Here is a 24,032-nt window from a genome sequence, read left to right as displayed (position 1 = left end):
AATAGCTACTCTCCTTACTGGGGAGTTGGCAACACTGTCACCATCTTTCTTGCTTCCTTGTCCCGCTCTGCCGACAGGTATGACGTTTTTTTTTTGCGTCCCTCGTCTAAACGCAGCTTTAGCCTAGCTAGCTTTTCTGGGTCAGTCAAGACAGGGCCTATGTAATCACACGAGGTGATAAATAACTAGGGAATAGTTTAGTCTACCAGCGCCAGTCGACTTGGTTGCTCTCTCTCCACCTCCCTTTTCCCCTCGTCACTCACATTTGAGCTGCTGCTCTGCTTTGAGCCTCTCGCGCTCCCTCGTGCATTACAGCTCCGGTTAATAAAGTAGCAAAAAAAAATAGCTTTTTTAAAATCCTCATACTAATGTTACAGCATAGATATTTGTTTAATTGTCCCCCAAGTTGAAAATTGTGGATCGGACTATGGATCTGTCTCCATCCGTAACGTTCGTCACGTGCGATATCTCAGACGGCACTGGCCAGATATTGACAAAACTTGGGTGAATGATGTGTTTTGCCGTAGACATCCGGCATTTACACAATTACATTGATCTGCCCAAGGGGGAGCTATAGTGATTTAACTGAAATGTGTTAGTCACATGCGATACATCATTCGTGTGGGACGACATGTTTATTTTATTTTTCCCTTTATGATGATGATGGGGACCTGTTAGGGGTCGTTTTGTGATAACTGCATTGTGATTTTAATTTTGTGAACTTTTCGGTTAGGGATTTTTCGGTTAAGGATCCCAATTTCGTTTGAACGTTCACACCCCTCCCTAGGCGCTCAATCAGGACAGTCAACCACAGTCAAAGAATGCTGCCATCTGAAAATCAGTGCTAACTATCGCTTTTAAATAGTGTTCACGTTCACCACTGGTCCATCTAGTTGTCTGATGATTAACACCACTGGTCCATCTAGTTGTACACATTGATCTGGTACTGGTACTCCCTGTATATAGCTCCACATTGATCTGGTACTGGTACTCCCTGTATATAGCTCCATATTGATCTGGTACTGGTACTTCCTGTATATAGCTCCACAGTGATCTGGTACTGGTACTCCCTGTATATAGCTACACAATGATCCGGTACTGGTACTCCCTGTATATTTTATTTTATTCCTCTTGTGTTACTATTTTTGCATCGTTGGGAAGGGCTCTTAAAGCATCAAGAAGGGCTCTTAAAGCGGCAATCAGCATTTGAAAAAAGAACGAAGCCAACTCCCCACCCCTGTTTTAGTAAAAAGCTCAGGGATGGGGTTGGAGAAATGTAACCACTCTCAAATTCATAGACTGAGCTATTGATACAAGGACTCACCATCCATGATATCAAAATTATAGTTTAACCATGTTTTGAGGCTATACAGTAGTTGTTTTACAGTTACTTGAATAATTATTTAAATTATTAAACAACAATTATTAAACAGTGGAGTAAAACAAGCTTATATTATGGGTTCTGACAGGGTACGACAGTTGAACAAAGTTTGAGGCATTTATAAGTTATATTCTTCAAGAATCAATGGGTACATACAGTGTATCATAAATGTATAAGTCCAAAAATAGATGTAGCAACTGCAGATTGCCCCTTTTTTAAACAAGCATTTCACAGTGAAGTCAACTGCAGATTGCCCCTTTTTTAAGCAAGCATTTCACAGTGAAGTCAACCGCAGAGTGCCCCTTTTTTTTTAAGCAAGCATTTCACAGTGAAGTCTACACCCGTATTCAGAGCATGTGACTAATAAAATGTGATTTGGTCTCTGGGGCGCAGTCGCCAGGTGCTCTCACCATGGACACTAGCCTCTTTCTGCTACTGCTACAGGCATCAGCATGCGTCACATCATCAGCCTGGAGCAGCAGAGACCTCTCTGCCTCGCCCACCGCACACGACAGCCCTCTCTCTGCCTCGCCCACCGCACACGACAGCCCTCTCTCTGCCTCGCCCACCGCACACGACAGCCCTCTCACTGCCTCGCCCACCGCACACGACAGCCCTCTCTCTGCCTCGCCCACCGCACACGACAGCCCTCTCTCTGCCTCACTCACCGCACACGACAGCCCTCTCACTGCCTCACCCACCATCATCACACAGGGTGCATTAACATCAGAGAGAGAGAGAGAGAGAGAGAGAGAGAGAGAGAGAGAGAGAACTGAGTGACGGAAGAATGAATGTGTGTCGTTCTCTTGATGGAGGTTGGATCAGGGTTTGGAGTGTGGCCATCCAACAAGACCTACAGTGGTGTGGATCTGTAGAGTGAGCGTGAAGCGCACAGACTTCTGCTTTGTGTCCAACATAAAGAACCCTTATTGACTTGACTCAACGGCACGCGTTCCTTTTGTGCTTGTTAGAATACAGATGGGGTTCGTCCCAAAATGGCACCCTATTCCCTATATAGTGCACTACTTCCTGTGGGTGGGGTAGGGTACCATTTGGACGCAGCCACGATGATCCACAGCAGCATCTCAGCTTGAATCAATGACCTGCTTGATACATGTGAAACGGGAGATGAAATCACTGCTTTGAGATGGTGTGAGATAGTGTTTTGCCCGGGATACCGGTACCACGGTAATATCACGGTGCCAAAACCTCATGATACCAAAAATTTTTTTTGAATACTACTACTGAATTTTAAACAGCCCTACAGATCTAAAGCACCTGCTGGCGCCTGTTATAAAATGTTTTATAAAGTCAGTCCATCCGCACTTCACGTGCATCTATTCCTCTGTCAGTTTAAAAAATATATAATTCAGCCGTGATGGCGAGCGGGGATCCAGACCCTTGATGAGTGTTCTGTTAGATTTGTAGATTTGTTACATCGGAGCAGCGAGCAAAGCGAGCAATGTTGATACATTGTATAATTTCACCGCCTGTTTTAACCAAGAGCACAGTCGGAGTAGACTTTGCTGTCAGTTCACTGTCATGCAGCCTCTCAGTGTCAGAGAGGGAAAACAGAGCACCAGCTTCGCAACAGGCATGCTTACAGCTTTACAGCAAAGAAAAGGGCTTGTCTCTATCCTAAACGGTTCAAAACATTCTGACCCATATTACCAGAGACCTTCTTTCTTTCTGTCGGGATTCGTGCACGTTTTATATAATTTCACAAACCATGTCGCAGGCCGTTTAAAAACTAATCCCGCGTCGCTAATTATTGGTTTGATAACAAACAGCGTCATGTTACCTAGCTAGCTAACAACCTGCCAACTGGACAGTAGGTTTAGGCTCATCTGATTGGCCCAGGAAGAAAGGAAAATGGTCTCCTACTCATGAGATGTGATTCAGAGGTAGGATTCATACAGGCCTAATGGATGACTAAACTATATAACAACGATCTCTTTCTGGTGCTCCTTACACTCTGTTTGGTGCCTAACCTTTTAAAAGTTGAGAGCAGTGTGTGTGTGTGTGTGTGTGTGTTTATGAGAGTGAGGGAGACAGGGTGAGTGTGGGAAGGGAGGGAGAGTGTGTGTGTGTGTGTGTTTGTTTGAGAGAGTGGTGTGTGTGTGTGTTTATGAGAGTGAGGGAGACAGGGTGAGTGTGAGGAAGGGAGGGAGTGTGTGTGTGTGTGTGTGTGTGTTTGTTTGAGAGAGTGGTGTGTGTGTGTGTGTTTATGAGAGTGAGGGAGGGAGGGAGGGAGGGAGGGTGTGTGTGTGTGTGTGTGTGTGTGTGTGTGTGTGTGTGTGTTTATGAGAGTGAGGGAGACAGGGTGAGTGTGAGGAAGGGAGGGAGAGTGTGTGTGTGTGTGTTTGTTTGAGAGAGTGGTGTGTGTGTGTGTGTGTTTATGAGAGTGAGGGAGACAGGGTGAGTGTGAGGAAGGGAGGGAGTGTGTGTGTGTGTGTGTGTGTGTGTGTGTTAACTGAAGAGTATAGAAGGTTTCATGCAGTGTTTTCTCCTTACTGACACAATGACATGCAGATCATTATGCATGCATGTTCCTTCCTCCAGCCAGATCACAGCTAGGCCTTTGAAAATATGAGTAAATCAGCCATTCTATGCAGTATTCTATTATACACTAAACAGTGTGAAGTTAAATTCAATGTGTTGTATTGAGTAGAAGGTGAATTTCAGTGACAGGTTTCTAGAGAATGTTTAGAAAACAGGAACAAGTGTCCGGGGGACGGTGCGAACAGGACGCTAGGACACAGATTTTTTTTTTCCCTCCGTGATATCGCGATACTACTCCGTATCGGTAGTAAAACAGTTTGTAAAATGTTGGTATCATGACAACACTAGTGTGAGCTGCAGTAAGGGTTTATATGAAGGTCTTAATAGTGGCCTGTAGTGGTTTGAAACAGGAGTTATGTGAGTGTGAAGATCAGTTGAAACAAAGCCCAACCAGCCTAACGATCACACCAGAGGACGGGTGCTTCCCAAATGGCACCCTATTCCCTACATATAGTGCACTACATTGGACTATATAGTGAACTAGAGCCCTATGGGGCCCTGGTCAAAACTAGTGCACTATAAAGTGAAAACGGGGTGCCGTTTATACTCTGGTGTCCCCCTGTGAATTATATTTCAGTGGCAAACGCATTCCTTCACTAAGCAGTGTTGAACTTTGCTGCGTAAAGTTTGTTGGGAGTCCCCATGTCAACCATGCAAGTGTGGAGAGGGGGGAAGATCACACGTACTTACGCACACACTCATGCAGTTACACACACACACACGTTCACAGGCGCACACTCCCTCCTCCCACCACCGGATTGAGAAGAGGGATCTGTTCCTTGATGTTCCTCCCTGTCTGTGATGTGCTGCAGGCTCTTCCTCCCTGTCTGTGATGTGCTGCAGGCTCTTCCTCCCTGTCTGTGATGTGCTGCAGGCTCTTCCTCCCTGTCTGTGATGTGCTGCAGGCTCTTCCTCCCTTCCTCCCTGTCTGTGATGTGCTGCAGGCTCTTCCTCCCTGTCTGGGATGTGCTGCAGGCTCTTCCTCCCTGTCTGGGATGTGCTGCAGGCTCTTCCTCCCTGTCTGGGATGTGCTGCAGGCTCTTCCTCCCTGTCTGTGATGTGCTGCAGGCTCTTCCTCCCTGTCTGGGATGTGCTGCAGGCTCTTCCTCCCTCCCTGTGATGTGCTGCAGGCTCTTCCTCCCTCCCTGTGATGTGCTGCAGGCTCTTCCTCACTGTCTGTGATGTGCTGCAGGCTCTTCCTCCCTGTCTGTGATGTGCTGCAGGCTCTTCCTCCCTGTCTGGGATGTGCTGCAGGCTCTTCCTCCCCTGTCTGGGATGTGCTGCAGGCTCTTCCTCACTGTCTGGGATGTGCTGCAGGCTCTTCCTCCCTGTCTGGGATGTGCTGCAGGCTCTTCCTCCCTCCCTGTGATGTGCTGCAGGCTCTTCCTCCCTCCCTGTGATGTGCTGCAGGCTCTTCCTCCCTCCCTGTGATGTGCTGCAGGCTCTTCCTCCCTCCCTGTGATGTGCTGCAGGCTCTTCCTCCCTGTCTGTGATGTGCTGCAGGCTCTTCCTCCCTCCCTGTGATGTGCTGCAGGCTCTTCCTCCCTGTCTGTGATGTGCTGCAGGCTCTTCCTCCCTGTCTGTGATGTGCTGCAGGCTCTTCCTCCCTGTCTGTGATGTGCTGCAGGCTCTTCCTCCCTGTCTGGGATGTGCTGCAGGCTCTTCCTCCCTGTCTGGGATGTGCTGCAGGCTCTTCCTCACTGTCTGGGATGTGCTGCAGGCTCTTCCTCCCTGTCTGGGATGTGCTGCAGGCTCTTCCTCCCTCCCTGGGATGTGCTGCAGGCTCTTCCTCCCTCCTCGTGATGTGCTGCAGGCTCTTCCTCCCTCCCTGTGATGTGCTGCAGGCTCTTCCTCCCTCCCTGTGATGTGCTGCAGGCTCTTCCTCCCTGTCTGTGATGTGCTGCAGGCTCTTCCTCCCTGTCTGTGATGTGCTGCAGGCTCTTCCTCCCTGTCTGTGATGTGCTGCAGGCTCTTCCTCCCTGTCTGGGATGTGCTGCAGGCTCTTCCTCCCTTCCTCCCTGTCTGTGATGTGCTGCAGGCTCTTCCTCCCTGTCTGGGATGTGCTGCAGGCTCTTCCTCCCTGTCTGGGATGTGCTGCAGGCTCTTCCTCCCTGTCTGGGATGTGCTGCAGGCTCTTCCTCCCTGTCTGTGATGTGCTGCAGGCTCTTCCTCCCTGTCTGGGATGTGCTGCAGGCTCTTCCTCCCTGTCTGGGATGTGCTGCAGGCTCTTCCTCCCTGTCTGGGATGTGCTGCAGGCTCTTCCTCCCTGTCTGGGATGTGCTGCAGGCTCTTCCTCCCTGTCTGGGATGTGCTGCAGGCTCTTCCTCCCTGTCTGGGATGTGCTGCAGGCTCTTCCTCCCTGTCTGTGATGTGCTGCAGGCTCTTCCTCCCTGTCTGTGATGTGCTGCAGGCTCTTCCTCCCTCCCTGTGATGTGCTAACCAGCGTTTTTGCATATTCCTTCAGTAATCCACAGTCATCCCGCTTAGAATAATAATAATAATAATTAGAAGAATGTTATCAGCCAGCATGGCAGTATTGAACTTCCTGTATTCCACATTGGTCACACACACTAGAGGAGTATAGCACTAACCAACCGCAGCTATTTCAGCACAGTGTTAAATAGTATACTAGTTTTGCTGTGTATTTTAGTCCACTTTGTGTCTATGACTACGACTATATACATTTGGCCGTGTTTCACGTCTTGCATAAAGCATTTCATTGTACTGTGAACCTACGCTGACAAATACACTTAGATTTTTCATGTTGTGCCAGAGGTTTCTGCCATACAGTGTAACCCTCTAGTCTCTGTCTCCAAGGATGACGTCTCCTTAAACTAAACACCTTTTAGATCAGGTTTACTGTCCTCTCTATCTCAGTGGTGGTTTTCTGGGCTTTGCAGAGAGTTTGTCCTCCGTGACGGCACTCTGTTGGTCCAGACCTCTGGAGTGATCCACAGAACATGCTCCTCTCTTTCCTTTGAAAGCCTCAGAATGTTTGGCAGTGACACACACACACACACACACTCTGAGAACAGTGTCCTCAGAGTAACATATCATTCCTCCTCTTGCCAGACATAATCTATGTCCCAAATTGCACCCTGTTCCCTATATACAGTGCACTATTTTCTTAACAGTTTAGTGCACTACTTTTTGGTCAAAAGTAGTGCACTAAATAGGGAAAAGGGTGCCATTTGGAACGCCGACCCCCTAATATATCTCTGGCTCCAGTAGACAGTTCATAGAAGCCAGAACTCTCAGAACTTAGAAGGCAGAACTCTCAGAACTTAGAAGCCAGAACTCTCAGAACTTTTTCCATGACAGATATGTTGGTGTGAGATCAGCTGAGATGAGCTGCCTTAGAGGAAGATGTCTCTGTTATATTCTGGGGCGGCAGGTAGCTTAGTGGTTAAGAGCGTTGTGCCAGTAACCTAAAGGTCGCTGGTTCTAATCCCCGAGCCGACTAGGTGAAAAGTCTGTCGATGTGCCCTTGAGCAAGGCACTTAACCCTAATTGCTCCTGTAAATTGCTCTGGATAAGAGCGTCTGCTAAATGACTAAAATTTAAATGTTCAAAATGTACTGTCTGTACCTACAGACATGAAGCAGAACAAGCTGTTTTAAAATGGTGTCCGCTAAGGGATGAGTGGGCTAACATGTTAACATGTCTGTCCCTGTGTATATGTGCTAGGTGTGCTAACATGCTAGCCTGCGTGTAGCCTACATCGGATTGCTTAAATACAAGCCTGCACAGTAGTCGATTGCTAAAATGCTAACCTGTGTGTTTACAACAGATATGCTAACGAGTCTGCTTGTTCCCATCTCTACAAAGGAGTCCTCCATGGCATACTGTAGGTATGCTAAAATGCTATCCTATACAGTGCATTCGGAAAGTATTCAGGCCCCTCCTCTTTTTCAACATTTTGTTACGTTACAGCCTTATTCTAAAATTGATTAAATTACTTTTTTTCCCCCATCAATCTACACACAATACCCCATAATGACAAAATTTTTTGCAAATGTATTACAAATAAAAATTAATGAAATACCTTATTTACATAAGTATTCAGACCCTTCGCTATGCGAACCGAAATTGAGCTCAGGTGCATCCTGTTACCATTGATCATCCTTGAGATGTTTCTACAACTTGATTGGAGTCCACCTGTGGTAATTTCAATTGATTGGACATGATTTGGTAAGGCACAAACCTGTCCATATAAGGTCCCACAGTTTACAGTGCATGTCAGAGCAGAAACCAAGCCATAAGGTAAAAGGAATTGTCCGTAGAGCTCTGAGACAGGATTGTGTCGAGGCACAGATCTGGGGAAGGGTACCAAAACATTTCTGCAGCATTGAAGGTCCCCAAGAACATCGTGGCCTCCATCATTCCTAAATGGAAGAAGTTTGGAACCACCAAGAATCTTCCTAGAGCTGGCCGCCCGGTCAAACTGAGCAATCGGGGGAGAAGGGCCTTGGTCAGGGAGGTGACCAAGAACCCGATGGTCACTCTGACAGAGCTCCAGAGTTCCTCTATGGAGATGGGAGAACCTTCCAGAAGGACAACCATCTCTGCAGCACTCCACCAATCAGGCCTTTATGGTAGAGTGGCCAGATGGAAGCTACTCCTCAGTAAAAGACACATGACAGTTCGCTTGGAGTTTGCCAAAAGGCACCTAAAGACTGTCATTTCTTAATTATTTTTGTATTTCACCTTTATTTAACCAGGTAAGCTTTACAACTGCGACCTGGCCAAGATAAAGCAAAGCAGTGCGATAAAAACAACAACACAGAGTTACATATGGGGTAAAACAAAACATAAAGTCAAAAATACAACAGAAAATATATATACAGTGTGTGCAAATGTAGCAAGTTATGGAGGTAAGGCAATAAATACAGTGGGGAAAAAAAGTATTTAGTCAGCCACCAATCGTGCAAGTTCTCCCACTTAAAAAGATGAGAGAGGCCTGTAATTTTCATCATAGGTACACGTCAACTATGACAGACAAAATGAGGGGAAAAAATCACATTGTAGGATTTTTTATGAATTTATTTGCAAATTATGGTGGAAAATAAGTATTTGGTCAATAACAAAAGTTTCTCAATACTTTGTTATATACCCTTTGTTGGCAATGACACAGGTCAAACGTTTTCTGTAAGTCTTCCGTCTTTTTTGCCCCAAAAAAGTTTTGACTGTCGCTGGGTAACACAACTTTTTGGGTTGAATCTAACTGGCTAGGCCACTCAGGACCTAAATCTTCCACTCCTTCGCCCGGGCGGTGTGTTTGGTTTATCTAACACACCCCCTTGCTGTGAAATTCCTCAAAATCTCACGATACATGGCCCCATTCATTCTTTCCTTTACACGAATCAGTCGTCCTGGTCCCTTTGCAGAAAAACAGCCCCAAAGCATGATGTTTCCACCCCCATGCTTCACAGTAGGTATGGTGTTCTTTGGATGCAACTCAGCATTCTTTGTCCTCCAAACACGACTGAGTTGAGTTTTTACCAAAAAGTTCTATTTTGGTTTCATCTGACCATATGACATTCTCCCAATCCTCTTCTGGATCATCCAAATGCACTCTAGCAAACTTCAGACGGGCCTGGACATGTACTGGCTTAAGCAGGGGGACACGTCTGGCACTGCAGGATTTGAGTCCCTGGCGGCGTAGTGTGTTACTGATGGTAGGCTTTGTTACTTTGGTCCCAGCTCTCTGCAGGTCATTCACTAGGTCCCCCCGTGTGGTTCTGGGATTTTTGCTCACCGTTCTTGTGATCATTTTGACCCCCACGAGGTGAGATCTTGCGTGGAGCCCCAGATCGAGGGAGATTATCAGTGGTCTTGTATGTCTTCCATTTCCTAATAATTGCTCCCACAGTTGATTTCTTCAAACCAAGCTGCTTACCTATTGCAGATTCAGTCTTCCCAGCCTGGTGCAGGTCTACAATTTTGTTTCTGGTGTCCTTTGACAGCTCTTTGGTCTTGGCCATAGTGGAGTTTGGAGTGTGACTGTTTGAGGTTGTGGACAGGTGTCTTTTATACTGATAACAAGTTCAAACAGGTGCCATTAATACAGGTAACGAGTGGAGGACAGAGGAGCCTCTTAAAGAAGAAGTTACAGATCTGTCAGAGCCAGAAATCTTGCTTGTTTGTAGGTGACCAAATACTTATTTTCCACCATAATTTGCAAATAAATTCATTTAAAATCCTACAATGTGATTTTCTGGATTTTTTTTTCTGATTTTGTCTGTCATAGTTAACGTGTACCTATGATGAAAATTACAGGCCTCTCTCATCTTTTTAAGTGGGAGAACTTGCACAATTGGTGGCTGACTAAATACTTTTTTTTCCCCCACTGTAGGCCATAGTGCAAAATAATTACAATTAGTATTAACACTGGAATGATAGATATGCAAGAGATGATGTGCAAATAGAGATACTGGGGTGCAAATGAGCAAAATAAATAACAATATGGGGATGAGGTAGTTGGGTGGGCTAATTTCAGATGGGCTGTGTACAGGTGCAGTGATCGGTAAGGTGCTCTGACAACTGATGCTTAAAGTTAGTGAGGGAGATAAGAGTCTCCAGCTTCAAAGATTTTTGCAATTCGTTCCATGAGATATAAGATTCTCAGGTCTGATGAAACCAAGATTGAACTCTCTGGCCTGGATACCAAGCGTCACGTCTGGAGGATACCTGGCACCATCCCTACGGTGAAGCATGGTGGTGACAGCATCATGATGTGGGGATGTTTTTCAGCGGCAGGGATTGGGAGACTAGTCAGGATCGAGGAAAAGATGAACGGAGCAAAGTACAGAGAGATCCTTGATGAAAACCTGCTCCAGAGTGCTCAGGACCTCAGACTGGGGCAAAGGTTCACCTTCCAACAGGACAACGACCCTAAGCACACAGCCAAGACAACACAGGAGTGGCTTCGGGACAAGTCTCTGAATGTCCTTGAGTGGTCCAGCCAGAGCCCGGACTTGAACCCGATCAAACATCTCTGGAGAGACCTGAAAATAGCTGTGCAGCGACACTCCCCATCCAACCTGATCTGCAGAGAAGAATGGGAGAAACTCCCCAAATACAGGTGTGCCAAGCTTGTAGCGTCATACTCAAGAAGAATCAAGGCTGTAATCTCTGCCAAAGGTGCTTCAACAAAGTACTGAGTAAAGGGTCTGAATACTTATGTAAATGTGATATTTCAGGGGTTTTTTTTCATTATACATTTGCTAAAGTTTCTATACACCTGTTTTTGCGTTGTCATTATGGGGTATTGTGTGTAGATTGATGAGGGAACTTTTTTTTAAAAGCCATTTAGAATAAGGCTGTAACGTAACAAAATGTGGAAAAAGTCAAGAGGTCTGGATACTTTCCGAATGCACTGTATATGTTTTTACCATAGCGATGCTAATGTGCTAACCTGAGAGGGTGCTTGTTTCTCTCTACAGAAGAGTCCTCCTCAGGGCTGAAGATAGCTTCCTACATCCTGATAGGTGTAGGGGGTCTCTCCATGTTGATGGGCTTCCTGGGCTGCCTGGGGGCCATCTACGAGATCCGCTGTCTGCTGGGCCTGGTGAGCACACACACGCACACACACACACACACACACACACACACACACACACACACACACACACACACACACACACACACAGGCACACACACACACACACACACACACACACACACACACACACACACACACACACACACACACACACACACACACAGGCACACACACACACAGGCACACACACAGGCACACACACACACAGGCACACACAGGCACAGACACACACACACACACACAGCACACACACACACACACAGGCACACACACACAGGCACACACACGCACAGGCACACACACGCACAGGCACACACACAGGCACACACACACACACACACACAGGCACACACACGCACAGGCACACACACAGGCACACACACACAGCACACACACACACAGGCACAAACACACAGGCACACACACACACACACACAGGCACGCACAGGCACACACAGGCACACACACACACACACCGTACACACGCACGCACAGGCACACACACAGGCACACACACACACACACACACAGGCACGCACAGGCACACACACACACACACACAGGCACGCACAGGCACACACACACACACACACACAGGCACACACACACACACACACACAGGCACACACACACACACACACACACACACACGACACACGCACACACACGCACAGGCACACACACAGGCACACACACACAGGCACAAACACACAGGCACACACACACACACACACACATACTTGACTGCCTGGTGTGACTTACAGTCCGTGGTGCATTAAGCTAAAGTAGGTAACCATATTGCATTTAAAACTAAAACATCTTAAAAAGTAGCTGGCATCTACAAAATCTACACTGAGTGTACAGAACATTAAGAACACCTGCTCTTTCCATGACATGACCAGGTGAAAGCTATGATCCCTTAGCTACATACCTGTTAAATCAGTGTAGATGAAGGAAAGATTTTTAAGCCTTCAAACAATTGAGACATGGATTGTGTATGTGTGCCATTCAGTGGGTGACTGGGCAAGACAAAACATGTAAGTGCCTTTGAACGGGGTATGGTAGTAGGTGCCAGGCGCACCGGTTTGAGTGTGTCAAGAACTTAAACACTGCTGGGTTTTTCACGCTCAACAGTTTCCCGTGTGTATCAAGAATGGTCCTCTACCCAAAGGACATCCATCCAACTTGACACAACTGTGGGAAGAATTGGGGTCAACATGTGGAACGCTTTCAACACCTTGTAGAGTCCATGCCCTGACGAATTGAGGCTGTTCTGAGGACAAAAGGGGGTGCAACCCAATATTAGGAAGGTGTTGCTAATGTTTTGTACACTCAGTGTATGCTAGTGTGAATACATTACAAACTATTGCTACTGTACAGGGAGTAGTCTCCCACAAAGCCCCATGGATGTTCCAGTTCATATTGTAGAACCACAAAGCCCCATGGATGTTCCAGTTCATATTGTACAACCACAAAGCCCCATGGATGTTCCAGTTCATATTGTAGAACCACAAAGCCCCATGGATGTTCCAGTTCATATTGTAGAACCACAAAGCCCCATGGATGTTCCAGTTCATATTGTAGAACCACAAAGCCCCATGGATGTTCCAGTTCATATTGTAGAACCACAAAGCCCCATGGATGTTCCAGTTCATATTGTAGAACCACAAAGCCCCATGGATGTTCCAGTTCATATTGTAGAACCACAAAGCCCCATGGATGTTCCAGTTCATATTGTAGAACCACAAAGCCCCATGGATGTTCCAGTTCATATTGTAGAACCACAAATCCCCATGGATGTTCCAGTTCATATTGTAGAACCACAAATCCCCATGGATGTTCCAGTTCATATTGTAGAACCACAAAGGAGATGATGCAGATTCTGCCTCCAGTGTTACGACTGTAGTTTTTGTTTGGAAGTTCACATCCTAGAAAATTATTTAGATACATTGTTGAATACATAATGCAATTATATTTGAAGGCAGGGGGTATTGATGTCGGGATGGATAGATGTTCATGCATTGTTATGATGGACTGTTGCCATAGTGATGTCATCTCCATATATCCCATGATCCTCTCTTCCTCCCCAGTACTTCACCTGCCTGCTGCTGATTCTGATTGGTCAGGTGGCAGCTGGTGTACTCCTCTACTTCCAGAAGGACCTGGTAAGTGATGTCACTTCCTGTTTACACCTGTTGTTGGTCGCGTTCAGGAAAGAACAACTTACTGAATATTGCCGATATAAATACCATGTGTATATATAACTTTGCCATTCTTACTCTACATGTCAGAAAAGTATGTAATTGTATTTTATTTTGTCATTTAGCAGACGCTCTTATCCAGAGTGACTTACAGGAGCAATTAGGGTTAAGTGCCTTGCTCAAGGGCACATCAACAGATTTTTCACCTAGGCAGCTCGGGGATTTGAACCAGTGACCTTTCGGTTACTGGCCCAACGCTCTTACCCACCACCGCTCTTACTGCTACCTGCCACCGCTCTTAACCACTAGGCTACCTGCCTGCCACCACTCTTAACCACTAGGCTACCTGCCACCACTCTTAACCACTAGGCTACCTGGCACCGCTCTTAACCACTAGGCTACCTGGCACCGCTCTTAACCACTAGGCTACCTGCGCACCGCTCTTAACCACTAGGCTACCTGGCACCGCTCTTAACCACTAGGCTACCTGGCACCGCTCTTAACCACTAGGCTACCTGCCTGCCACCACTCTTAACCACTAGGCTACCTGGCCACCACTCTTAACCACTAGGCTACCTGCCACCGCTCTTAACCACTAGGCTACCTGCCTACCACTCTTAACCACTAGGCTACCTGCCACCGCTCTTAACCACTAGGCTACCTGCCTGCCACCGCTCTTAACCACTAGGCTACCTGCCACCGTCTGTTCTACAATATATGTGTACCTGAACATTCCATAATGTTGCACCCGCCTGAACACAACCTGTTCTGTTGAAAATGACTCAGAACACCCTTGAGACTACACCTTGTTTTGAGACTACACCTTGTTTTGAGACTACACCTTGTTTTGAGACTACACCTTGTTTTGAGACTGCCTACTGATTACACCTTTTACTTTTAGTCAGAACAAAAGCTGTATTGACATGACTGTGTTGGAGTATAACTGCCAAGAAAATATAATTATTTCCAAGGAATGAAAAGTGTTCCCAGCTTCTCTGGGACTTTCTATGTGTGGGTTGTCAATAGCACACTGTAAAGAATTTCCCCCTGTTGGTTTCATTTAGCTAAGATGAGTTTGTGATAAAACACCCCTGACAAGCCAATAGATAGTGGCTGTTTCCCAAATGGCACCATATTCCTTATCCCTATGGGCCCTGCTCAAAAGACATGAACCGGGTGCCATTTGGGACAAGCCAGCGTCATGTCAAGCTGATTGAGCGGTGTTTGGTATCACAGTGCCCCCTGTTGTTCACTATGAAAACTGCAGGGCACTAGTGTGGTGGTGGTTATTAATGCACAGGAGGCCCCAGGAGGTCCAGAGGAAAGCCTGGCCAGGTGTGTGTCTGTCAGTGAGGGGCAATAAGCAGAGGGGTCAGAGAGAGAGAGGTGTTGTCTGTCAGTGAGGAGAGGGGTCAGAGAGAGAGAGGTGTTGTCTGTCAGTGAGGAGAGGGGTCAGAGAGAGCGAGGTGTTGTCTGTCAGTGAGGAGAGGGGTCAGAGAGAGAGAGAGGTGTTGTCTGTCAGTGAGGAGAGGGGTCAGAGAGAGAGAGGTGTGTCTGTCAGTGAGGAGAGGGGTCAGAGAGAGAGAGGTGTGTCTGTCAGTGAGGAGAGGGGTCAGAGAGAGAGAGGTGTGTCTGTCAGTGAGGAGAGGGGTCAGAGAGAGAGGTGTGTCTGTCAGTGAGGAGAGGGGTCAGAGAGAGAGGTGTGTCTGTCAGTGAGGAGAGGGGTCAGAGAGAGAGGTGTTGTCTGTCAGTGAGGAGAGGGGTCAGAGAGAGAGAGGTGTTGTCTGTCAGTGAGGAGAGGGGTCAGAGAGAGAGAGGTGTTGTCTGTCAGTGAGGAGAGGGGTCAGAGAGAGAGAGGTGTGTCTGTCAGTGAGGAGAGGGGTCAGAGAGAGAGAGGTGTTGTCTGTCAGTGAGGAGAGGGGTCAGAGAGAGAGAGAGGTGTTGTCTGTCAGTGAGGAGAGGGGTCAGAGAGAGAGAGGTGTGTCTGTCAGTGAGGAGAGGGGTCAGAGAGAGAGAGGTGTTGTCTGTCAGTGAGGAGAGGGGTCAGAGAGAGAGAGGTGTTGTCTGTCAGTGAGGAGAGGGGTCAGAGAGAGAGGTGTTGTCTGTCAGTGAGGAGAGGGGTCAGAGAGAGAGAGAGAGGTGTTGTCTGTCAGTGTGGAGAGGGGTCAGAGAGAGAGGTGTGTCTGTCAGTGAGGAGAGGGGTCAGAGAGAGAGGTGTGTCTGTCAGTGAGGAGAGGGGTCAGAGAGAGAGGTGTGTCTGTCAGTGTGGAGAGGGGTCAGAGAGAGAGAGGTGTGTCTGTCAGTGAGGAGAGGGGTCAGAGAGAGAGGTGTGTCTGTCAGTGAGGAGAGGGGTCAGAGAGAGAGAGGTGTTGTCTGTCAGTGAGGAGAGGGGTCAGAGAGAGAGAGGTGTTGTCTGTCAGTGTGGAGAGGGGTCAGAGAGAGAGGTGTTGTCTGTCAGTGTGGAGAGGGGTCAGAGAGAGAGGTGTTGTCTGTCAGTGAGGAGAGGGGTCAGAGAGAGAGAGGTGTTGTCTGTCAGTGAGGAGAGGGGTCAGAGAGAGAGAGGTGTGTCTGTCAGTGAGGAGAGGGGTCAGAGAGAGAGAGAGGTGTGTCTGTCAATGAGGAGAGGGGTCAGAGAGAGAGAGGTGTCTGTCAGTGAGGAGAGGGGTCAGAGAGAGAGAGAGAGGTGTGTCTGTCAGTGAGGAGAGGGGTCAGTGAGGAGAGGGGTCAGAGAGAGAGAGAGAGGTGTTGTCTGTCAGTGAGGAGAGGGGTCAGTGAGGAGAGGGGTCAGAGAGAGAGAGAAAGGTGTTGTCTGTCAGTCAGGAGAGGGGTCAGAGAGAGAGAGGTGTTGTCTGTCAGTGAGGAGAGGGGTCAGAGAGGAGAGGGGTCAGAGAGAAAGAGGTGTGTCTGTCAGTGAGGAGAGGGGTCAGAGAGAGAGGTGTGTCTGTCAGTGAGGAGAGGGGTCAGAGAGAGAGGTGTGTCTGTCAGTGAGGAGAGGGGTCAGAGAGAGAGAGGTTTTGTCTGTCAGTGAGGAGAGGGGTTAGAGAGAGAGAGGTGTTGTCTGTCAGTGAGGAGAGGGGTCAGAGAGGAGAGGGGTCAGAGAGAGAGAGGTGTGTCTGTCAGTGAGGAGAGGGGTCAGAGAGAGAGGTGTGTCTGTCAGTGAGGAGAGGGGTCAGAGAGAGAGAGGTGTTGTCTGTCAGTGAGGAGAGGGGGTCAGAGAGAGAGAGGTGTTGTCTGTCAGTGAGGAGAGGGGTCAGAGAGAGAGAGGTGTTGTCTGTCAGTGAGGAGAGGGGTCAGAGAGAGAGAGGTGTTGTCTGTCAGTGAGGAGAGGGGTCAGAGAGAGAGAGAGGTGTGTCTGTCAGTGAGGAGAGGGGTCAGAGAGAGAGGTGTGTCTGTCAGTGAGGAGAGGGGTCAGAGAGAGAGAGGTGTTGTCTGTCAGTAGGGAGAGGGGTCAGAGAGAGAGAGGTGTTGTCTGTCAGTGAGGAGAGGGGTCAGAGAGAGAGAGGTGTTGTCTGTCAGTGAGGAGAGGGGTCAGAGAGAGAGAGAGAGGTGTGTCTGTCAGTGAGGAGAGGGGTCAGAGAGAGAGGTGTGTCTGTCAGTGAGGAGAGGGGTCAGAGAGAGAGAGGTGTTGTCTGTCAGTGAGGAGAGGGGTCAGAGAGAGAGAGGTGTTGTCTGTCAGTGAGGAGAGGGGTCAGAGAGAGAGAGAGGTGTGTCTGTCAGTGAGGAGAGGGGTCAGAGAGAGAGGTGTGTCTGTCAGTGAGGAGAGGGGTCAGAGAGAGAGAGGTGTTGTCTGTCAGTGAGGAGAGGGGTCAGAGAGAGAGAGGTGTTGTCTGTCAGTGAGGAGAGGGGTCAGAGAGAGAGAGGTGTTGTCTGTCAGTGAGGAGAGGGGTCAGAGAGAGAGAGGTGTTGTCTGTCAGTGAGGAGAGGGGTCAGAGAGAGAGAGAGGTGTGTCTGTCAGTGAGGAGAGGGGTCAGAGAGAGAGAGGTGTTGTCTGTCAGTGAGGAGAGGGGTCAGAGAGAGAGAGGTGTTGTCTGTCAGTGAGGAGAGGGGTCAGAGAGAGAGAGGTGTTGTCTGTCAGTGAGGAGAGGGGTCAGAGAGAGAGAGAGAGGTGTGTCTGTCAGTGAGGAGAGGGGTCAGAGAGAGAGGTGTTGTCTGTCAGTGTGGAGAGGGGTCAGAGAGAGAGGTGTGTCTGTCAGTGAGGAGAGGGGTCAGAGAGAGAGGTGTGTCTGTCAGTGAGGAGAGGGGTCAGAGAGAGAGGTGTGTCTGTCAGTGTGGAGAGGGGTCAGAGAGAGAGAGGTGTGTCTGTCAGTGAGGAGAGGGGTCAGAGAGAGAGGTGTGTCTGTCAGTGAGGAGAGGGGTCAGAGAGAGAGAGGTGTTGTCTGTCAGTGAGGAGAGGGGTCAGAGAGAGAGAGGTGTTGTCTGTCAGTGTGGAGAGGGGTCAGAGAGAGAGGTGTTGTCTGTCAGTGTGGAGAGGGGTCAGAGAGAGAGGTGTGTCAGTCAGTGAGGAGAGGGGTCAGAGAGAGAGGTGTTGTCTGTCAGTGAGGAGAGGGGTCAGAGAGAGAGAGGTGTGTCTGTCAGTGAGGAGAGGGGTCAGAGAGAGAGAGGTGTGTCTGTCAGTGTGGAGAGGGGTCAGAGAGAGAGAGGTGTTGTCTGTCAGTGAGGAGAGGGGTCAGAGAGAGAGAGAGAGTTGTTGTCTGTCAGTGAGGCGAGGGGTCAGAGAGAGAGAGGTGTGTCTGTCAGTGAGGAGAGGGGTCAGAGAGAGAGGTGTGTCTGTCAGTGAGGAGAGGGGTCAGAGAGAGAGAGGTGTGTCTGTCAGTGAGGAGAGGGGTCAGAGAGAGAGAGAGAGGTGTTGTCTGTCAGTGAGGAGAGGGGTCAGAGAGAGAGGTGTTGTCTGTCAGTGAGGAGAGGGGTCAGAGAGAGAGAGGTGTTGTCTGTCAGTGAGGAGAGGGGTCAGAGAGAGAGAGGTGGTGTCTGTCAGTGAGGAGAGGGGTCAGAGAGAGAGAGAGAGGTGTGTCTGTCAGTGAGGAGAGGGGTCAGAGAGAGAGGTGTGTCTGTCAGTGAGGAGAGGGGGTCAGAGAGAGAGAGGTGTTGTCTGTCAGTGAGGAGAGGGGTCAGAGAGAGAGAGGTGTTGTCTGTCAGTGAGGAGAGGGGGTCAGAGAGAGAGAGGTGTTGTCTGTCAGTGAGGAGAGGGGTCAGAGAGAGAGAGGTGTTGTCTGTCAGTGAGGAGAGGGGTCAGAGAGAGAGAGAGGTGTGTCTGTCAGTGAGGAGAGGGGTCAGAGAGAGAGAGAGGTGTTGTCTGTCAGTGAGGAGAGGGGTCAGAGAGAGAGAGGTGTTGTCTGTCAGTGAGGAGAGGGGTCAGAGAGAGAGAGGTGTTGTCTGTCAGTGAGGAGAGGGGTCAGAGAGAGAGAGAGAGGTGTGTCTGTCAGTGAGGAGAGGGGTCAGAGAGAGAGGTGTTGTCTGTCAGTGTGGAGAGGGGTCAGAGAGAGAGGTGTGTCTGTCAGTGAGGAGAGGGGTCAGAGAGAGAGGTGTGTCTGTCAGTGAGGAGAGGGGTCAGAGAGAGAGGTGTGTCTGTCAGTGTGGAGAGGGGTCAGAGAGAGAGAGGTGTGTCTGTCAGTGAGGAGAGGGGTCAGAGAGAGAGGTGTGTCTGTCAGTGAGGAGAGGGGTCAGAGAGAGAGGTGTTGTCTGTCAGTGAGGAGAGGGGTCAGAGAGAGAGAGGTGTTGTCTGTCAGTGTGGAGAGGGGTCAGAGAGAGAGGTGTTGTCTGTCAGTGTGGAGAGGGGTCAGAGAGAGAGGTGTGTCTGTCAGTGAGGAGAGGGGTCAGAGAGAGAGGTGTTGTCTGTCAGTGAGGAGAGGGGTCAGAGAGAGAGAGGTGTGTCTGTCAGTGAGGAGAGGGGTCAGAGAGAGAGAGGTGTGTCTGTCAGTGTGGAGAGGGGTCAGAGAGAGAGAGGTGTTGTCTGTCAGTGAGGAGAGGGGTCAGAGAGAGAGAGAGAGTTGTTGTCTGTCAGTGAGGCGAGGGGTCAGAGAGAGAGAGGTGTGTCTGTCAATGAGGAGAGGGGTCAGAGAGAGAGGTGTGTCTGTCAGTGAGGAGAGGGGTCAGAGAGAGAGAGGTGTGTCTGTCAGTGAGGAGAGGGGTCAGAGAGAGAGAGAGAGAGGTGTTGTCTGTCAGTGAGGAGAGGGGTCAGAGAGAGAGGTGTTGTCTGTCAGTGTGGAGAGGGGTCAGAGAGAGAGAGGTGTGTCTGTCAGTGAGGAGAGGGGTCAGAGAGAGAGAGAGAGGTGTTGTCTGTCAGTGAGGAGAGGGGTCAGAGAGAGAGGTGTTGTCTGTCAGTGAGGAGAGGGGTCAGAGAGAGAGAGGTGTCTGTCAGTGAGGAGAGGGGTCAGAGAGAGAGAGGTGTTGTCTGTCAGTGAGGAGAGGGGTCAGAGAGAGAGGTGTGTTGTCTGTCAGTGAGGAGAGGGGTCAGAGAGAGAGGTGTGTGTCAGTGAGGAGAGGGGTCAGAGAGAGAGAGGTGTTGTCTGTCAGTGAGGAGAGGGGTCAGAGAGAGAGGTGTGTTGTCTGTCAGTGAGGAGAGGGGTCAGAGAGAGAGGTGTGTCTGTCAGTGAGGAGAGGGGTCAGAGAGAGAGGTGTGTCTGTCAGTGAGGAGAGGGGTCAGAGAGAGAGAGGTGTTGTCTGTCAGTGAGGAGACGGGTCAGTGAGGAGAGGGGTCAGAGAGAGAGAGGTGTGTCTGTCAGTGAGGAGAGGGGTCAGAGAGAGAGAGGTGTGTCTGTCAGTGAGGAGAGGGGTCAGAGAGAGAGGTGTGTCTGTCAGTGAGGAGAGGGGTCAGAGAGAGAGAGGTGTGTCTGTCAGTGAGGAGAGGGGTCAGAGAGAGAGAGGTGTGTCTGTCAGTGAGGAGAGGGGTCAGAGAGAGAGAGGTGTGTCTGTCAGTGAGGAGAGGGGTCAGAGAGAGAGAGGTGTTTGTCAGTGAGGAGAGGGGTCAGAGAGAGAGAGAGGTGTTGTCTGTCAGTGAGGAGAGGGGTCAGAGAGAGAGAGGTGTGTCTGTCAGTGAGGAGAGGGGTCAGAGAGAGAGGTGTGTCTGTCAGTGAGGAGAGGGGTCAGAGAGAGAGAGGTGTTGTCTGTCAGTGAGGAGAGGGGTCAGAGAGAGAGAGGTGTTTGTCAGTGAGGAGAGGGGTCAGAGAGAGAGGTGTGTCTGTCAGTGAGGAGAGGGGTCAGAGAGAGAGAGGTGTTTGTCAGTGAGGAGAGGGGTCAGAGAGAGAGGTGTGTCTGTCAGTGAGGAGAGGGGTCAGAGAGAGAGAGAGGTGTTGTCTGTCAGTGAGGAGAGGGGTCAGAGAGAGAGGTGTCTGTCAGTGAGGAGAGGGGTCAGAGAGAGAGAGGTGTTGTCTGTCAGTGAGGAGAGGGGTCAGAGAGAGAGGTGTCTGTCAGTGAGGAGAGGGGTCAGAGAGAGAGAGGTGTTGTCTGTCAGTGAGGAGAGGGGTCAGAGAGAGAGAGAGAGGTGTGTCTGTCAGTGAGGAGAGGGGTCAGAGAGAGAGAGGTGTTGTCTGTCAGTGAGGAGAGGGGTCAGAGAGAGAGAGGTGTTGTCTGTCAGTGAGGAGAGGGGTCAGAGAGAGAGAGGTGTGTCTGTCAGTGAGGAGAGGGGTCAGAGAGAGAGGTGTGTCTGTCAGTGAGGAGAGGGGTCAGAGAGAGAAAGGTGTTGTCTGTCAGTGAGGAGAGGGGTCAGAGAGAGAGAGGTGTGTCTGTCAGTGTGGAGAGGGGTCAGAGAGAGAGAGAGAGGTGTGTCTGTCAGTGTGGAGAGGGGTCAGAGAGAGAGAGAGAGGTGTGTGTGTCAGTGAGGAGAGGGGTCAGAGAGAGGGTGACTGCTGCTGGTAGGAACACACACACCAGCTGAAGAGAGGTGTAAACACAGATGTGGATAATTGAAGAAACACACACACACACACACACAGAGGCATACCTTCTATAACCTTCTAGCTGGTTTGGAATGGCCTAGCAGATTCTAGCAGAAGCTATAGACTTGGAATGGAACAGAACCCACCCTGGCTGGAGAGGATAGTTTGCTGGCTTGATTCAGCGTCCTTAACAACACACACACACACACACTCACTGTCTGTCTCCCAGCGGACCTGAAGGGAAGCATCTGACTAGGATACACCGTAAAGCTGGAATCCACCTCTCAGACCCAGATATTGCCTGCGTCCCAAATGGCACCCTATTCCCTTTATAGTGCACTACCCCAAAGTAGTGCACTACAGTATATAGGGAATATGGTGCTATTTGGGACAGCCCTCGATATTATCCCTGATGTATCCCTGCTGCTCCCTGAAAGAGAACCCTCGTTGGAAGTCTGGATCCAACATCAGCCAGCGGCAGCTGCCTCTCTGCCAAATGGACTTTCAAGACTGTACATGTTGCTTCAGCGCTTTAAACAAGATCTGCTTTTTCACTATAACTAAGCATTTCAACACAACAGACATGTCCAAATCATGTAGCTTTTAAGGTGGCAGTAAAACTGCATCCCAAATGGCACCCAATTCCCTTTATAGTGCACTACTGTTGACAAGGGCACATAGAGCTCCAGTCAAAAGTAGTACACTACAGTGCATTCGGAAAGTATTCAGACCCCTTGACTTTTTCCACATTTTGTTACATTAGAGCCTTATTCCCCTCATCAATCTACACCCAATACCCCATAGTAACAATCTACACCCCATAGTAACAATCTACACCCCATAGTAACAATCTACACCCCATAGTAACAATCTACACCCCATAGTAACAATCTACACCCCATAGTAACAATCTACACCCCATAGTAACAATCTACACCCCATAGTAACAATCTACACCCCATAGTAACAATCTACACCCCATAGTAACAATCTACACCCCATAGTAACAATCTACACCCCATAGTAACAATCTACACCCCATAGTAACAATCTACACCCCATAGTAACAATCTACACCCCATAGTAACAATCTACACCCATAGTAACAATCTACACCCCATAGTAACAATCTACACCCCATAGTAACAATCTACACCCCATAGTAACAATCTACACCCCATAGTAACAATCTACACCCCATAGTAACAATCTACACCCCATAGTAACAATATACACCCCATAGTAACAATATACACCCCATAGTAACAATCTACACCCATAGTAACAATCTACACCCCATAGTAACAATCTACACCCCATAGTAACAATCTACACCCCATAGTAACAATCTACACCCCATAATAACAAAGCAAAAACAGATTTTTAGGATTTTTAAAATACTGAAATATACCATTTACATACAGTTGAAGTCGGAAGTTTACATACATCTTAGCCAAATGCATTTAAACTCAGTTTTTCACAATTCCTGACATTTAATCCTAGTAAAAATTCCCTGTCTTAGGTCAGTTAGGATCACCACTTTATTTTAAGAATTGAAATGTCAGAATAATATTAGAGAGAATTATTTATTTCAGCTTTTATTTCTTTCATCACATTCCCAGTGGGTCAGAAGTTTGCATACACTCAATTAGTATTTGGTAGCATTGCCTTTAAATTGTTTAACTTGGGTCAAATGTTTCGGGTAGCCTTCCACAAGCTTCCCACAATAAGTTGGGTGAATTTTGGCCCATTCCTCCTGACAGAGCTGGTGTAACTGAGTCAGGTTTGTAGGCCTCCTTGCTCGCACACGCTTTTTCAGTTCTGCCCACACATTTTCAATAGGATTGAGGTCAGGGCTTTGTGATGGCCACTCCAATACCTTGACTTTGTTGTCCTTAAGCCATTTTGCCACAACTTTGGAAGATTGCTTGGGGTCATTGTCCATTTGGAAGACCATTTGCGACCAAGCTTTAACTTCCTGACTGATGTCTTGAGATGTTACTTCAATATATCCACATAATTTTCCTTCCTCCTTCCCCATCTATTTTGTGAAGTGCACCAGTCCCTCCTGCAGCAAGCCACCCCCACAGCATGATGGTGTTCTTCGGCTTGCAAGCAACCCCCTTTTTCCTCCAAACACAACAATGGTCATTATGGCCAAACAGTTCTATTTTTGTTTCATCAGACCAGAGGACATTTCTCCATGTGCAGTTGCAAACCGTAGTGTGGCTTTTTTATGGCGGTTTTGTAGCAGTGGCTTCTTCCCTTGCTGAGCGGCCTTTCAGGTTATGTCGATATAGGACTAGTGTTACTGTGGATATAGATACTTTTGTACCTGTTTCCTCCAGCATCTTCACAAGGTCCTTTGCTGTTGTTCTGGGATTGATTTGCACTTTTCGCACCAAAGTAGCGTCTCGACAGATGCGTGGTCCCATGGTGTTTATACTTGC

General features: G+C 48.6%; 1 protein-coding gene across 1 annotated transcript in view; it reads left to right on the top strand.

The window, feature by feature from the left end:
- LOC121583033 (CD82 antigen-like) overlaps positions 1–24,032 on the top strand; it is a 66,560-nt gene that overhangs the window by 35,999 nt on the left and 6,529 nt on the right. The window contains exons 4-5 of the mRNA XM_041899242.2: positions 11,389–11,513; positions 13,598–13,672. Coding sequence (XP_041755176.2) covers positions 11,389–11,513; positions 13,598–13,672 — 200 coding nt within the window. The remainder of the gene's footprint in view (positions 1–11,388; positions 11,514–13,597; positions 13,673–24,032) is intronic.

The sequence above is a fragment of the Coregonus clupeaformis genome, unplaced genomic scaffold (genome assembly GCF_020615455.1).
Source record: "Coregonus clupeaformis isolate EN_2021a unplaced genomic scaffold, ASM2061545v1 scaf0570, whole genome shotgun sequence".
In the NCBI taxonomy this organism is placed as follows: Eukaryota; Metazoa; Chordata; class Actinopteri; order Salmoniformes; family Salmonidae; genus Coregonus; species Coregonus clupeaformis.
Note: the sequence above shows the minus strand (reverse complement) of the source record. Positions and strands in the feature narration are given on the sequence as shown.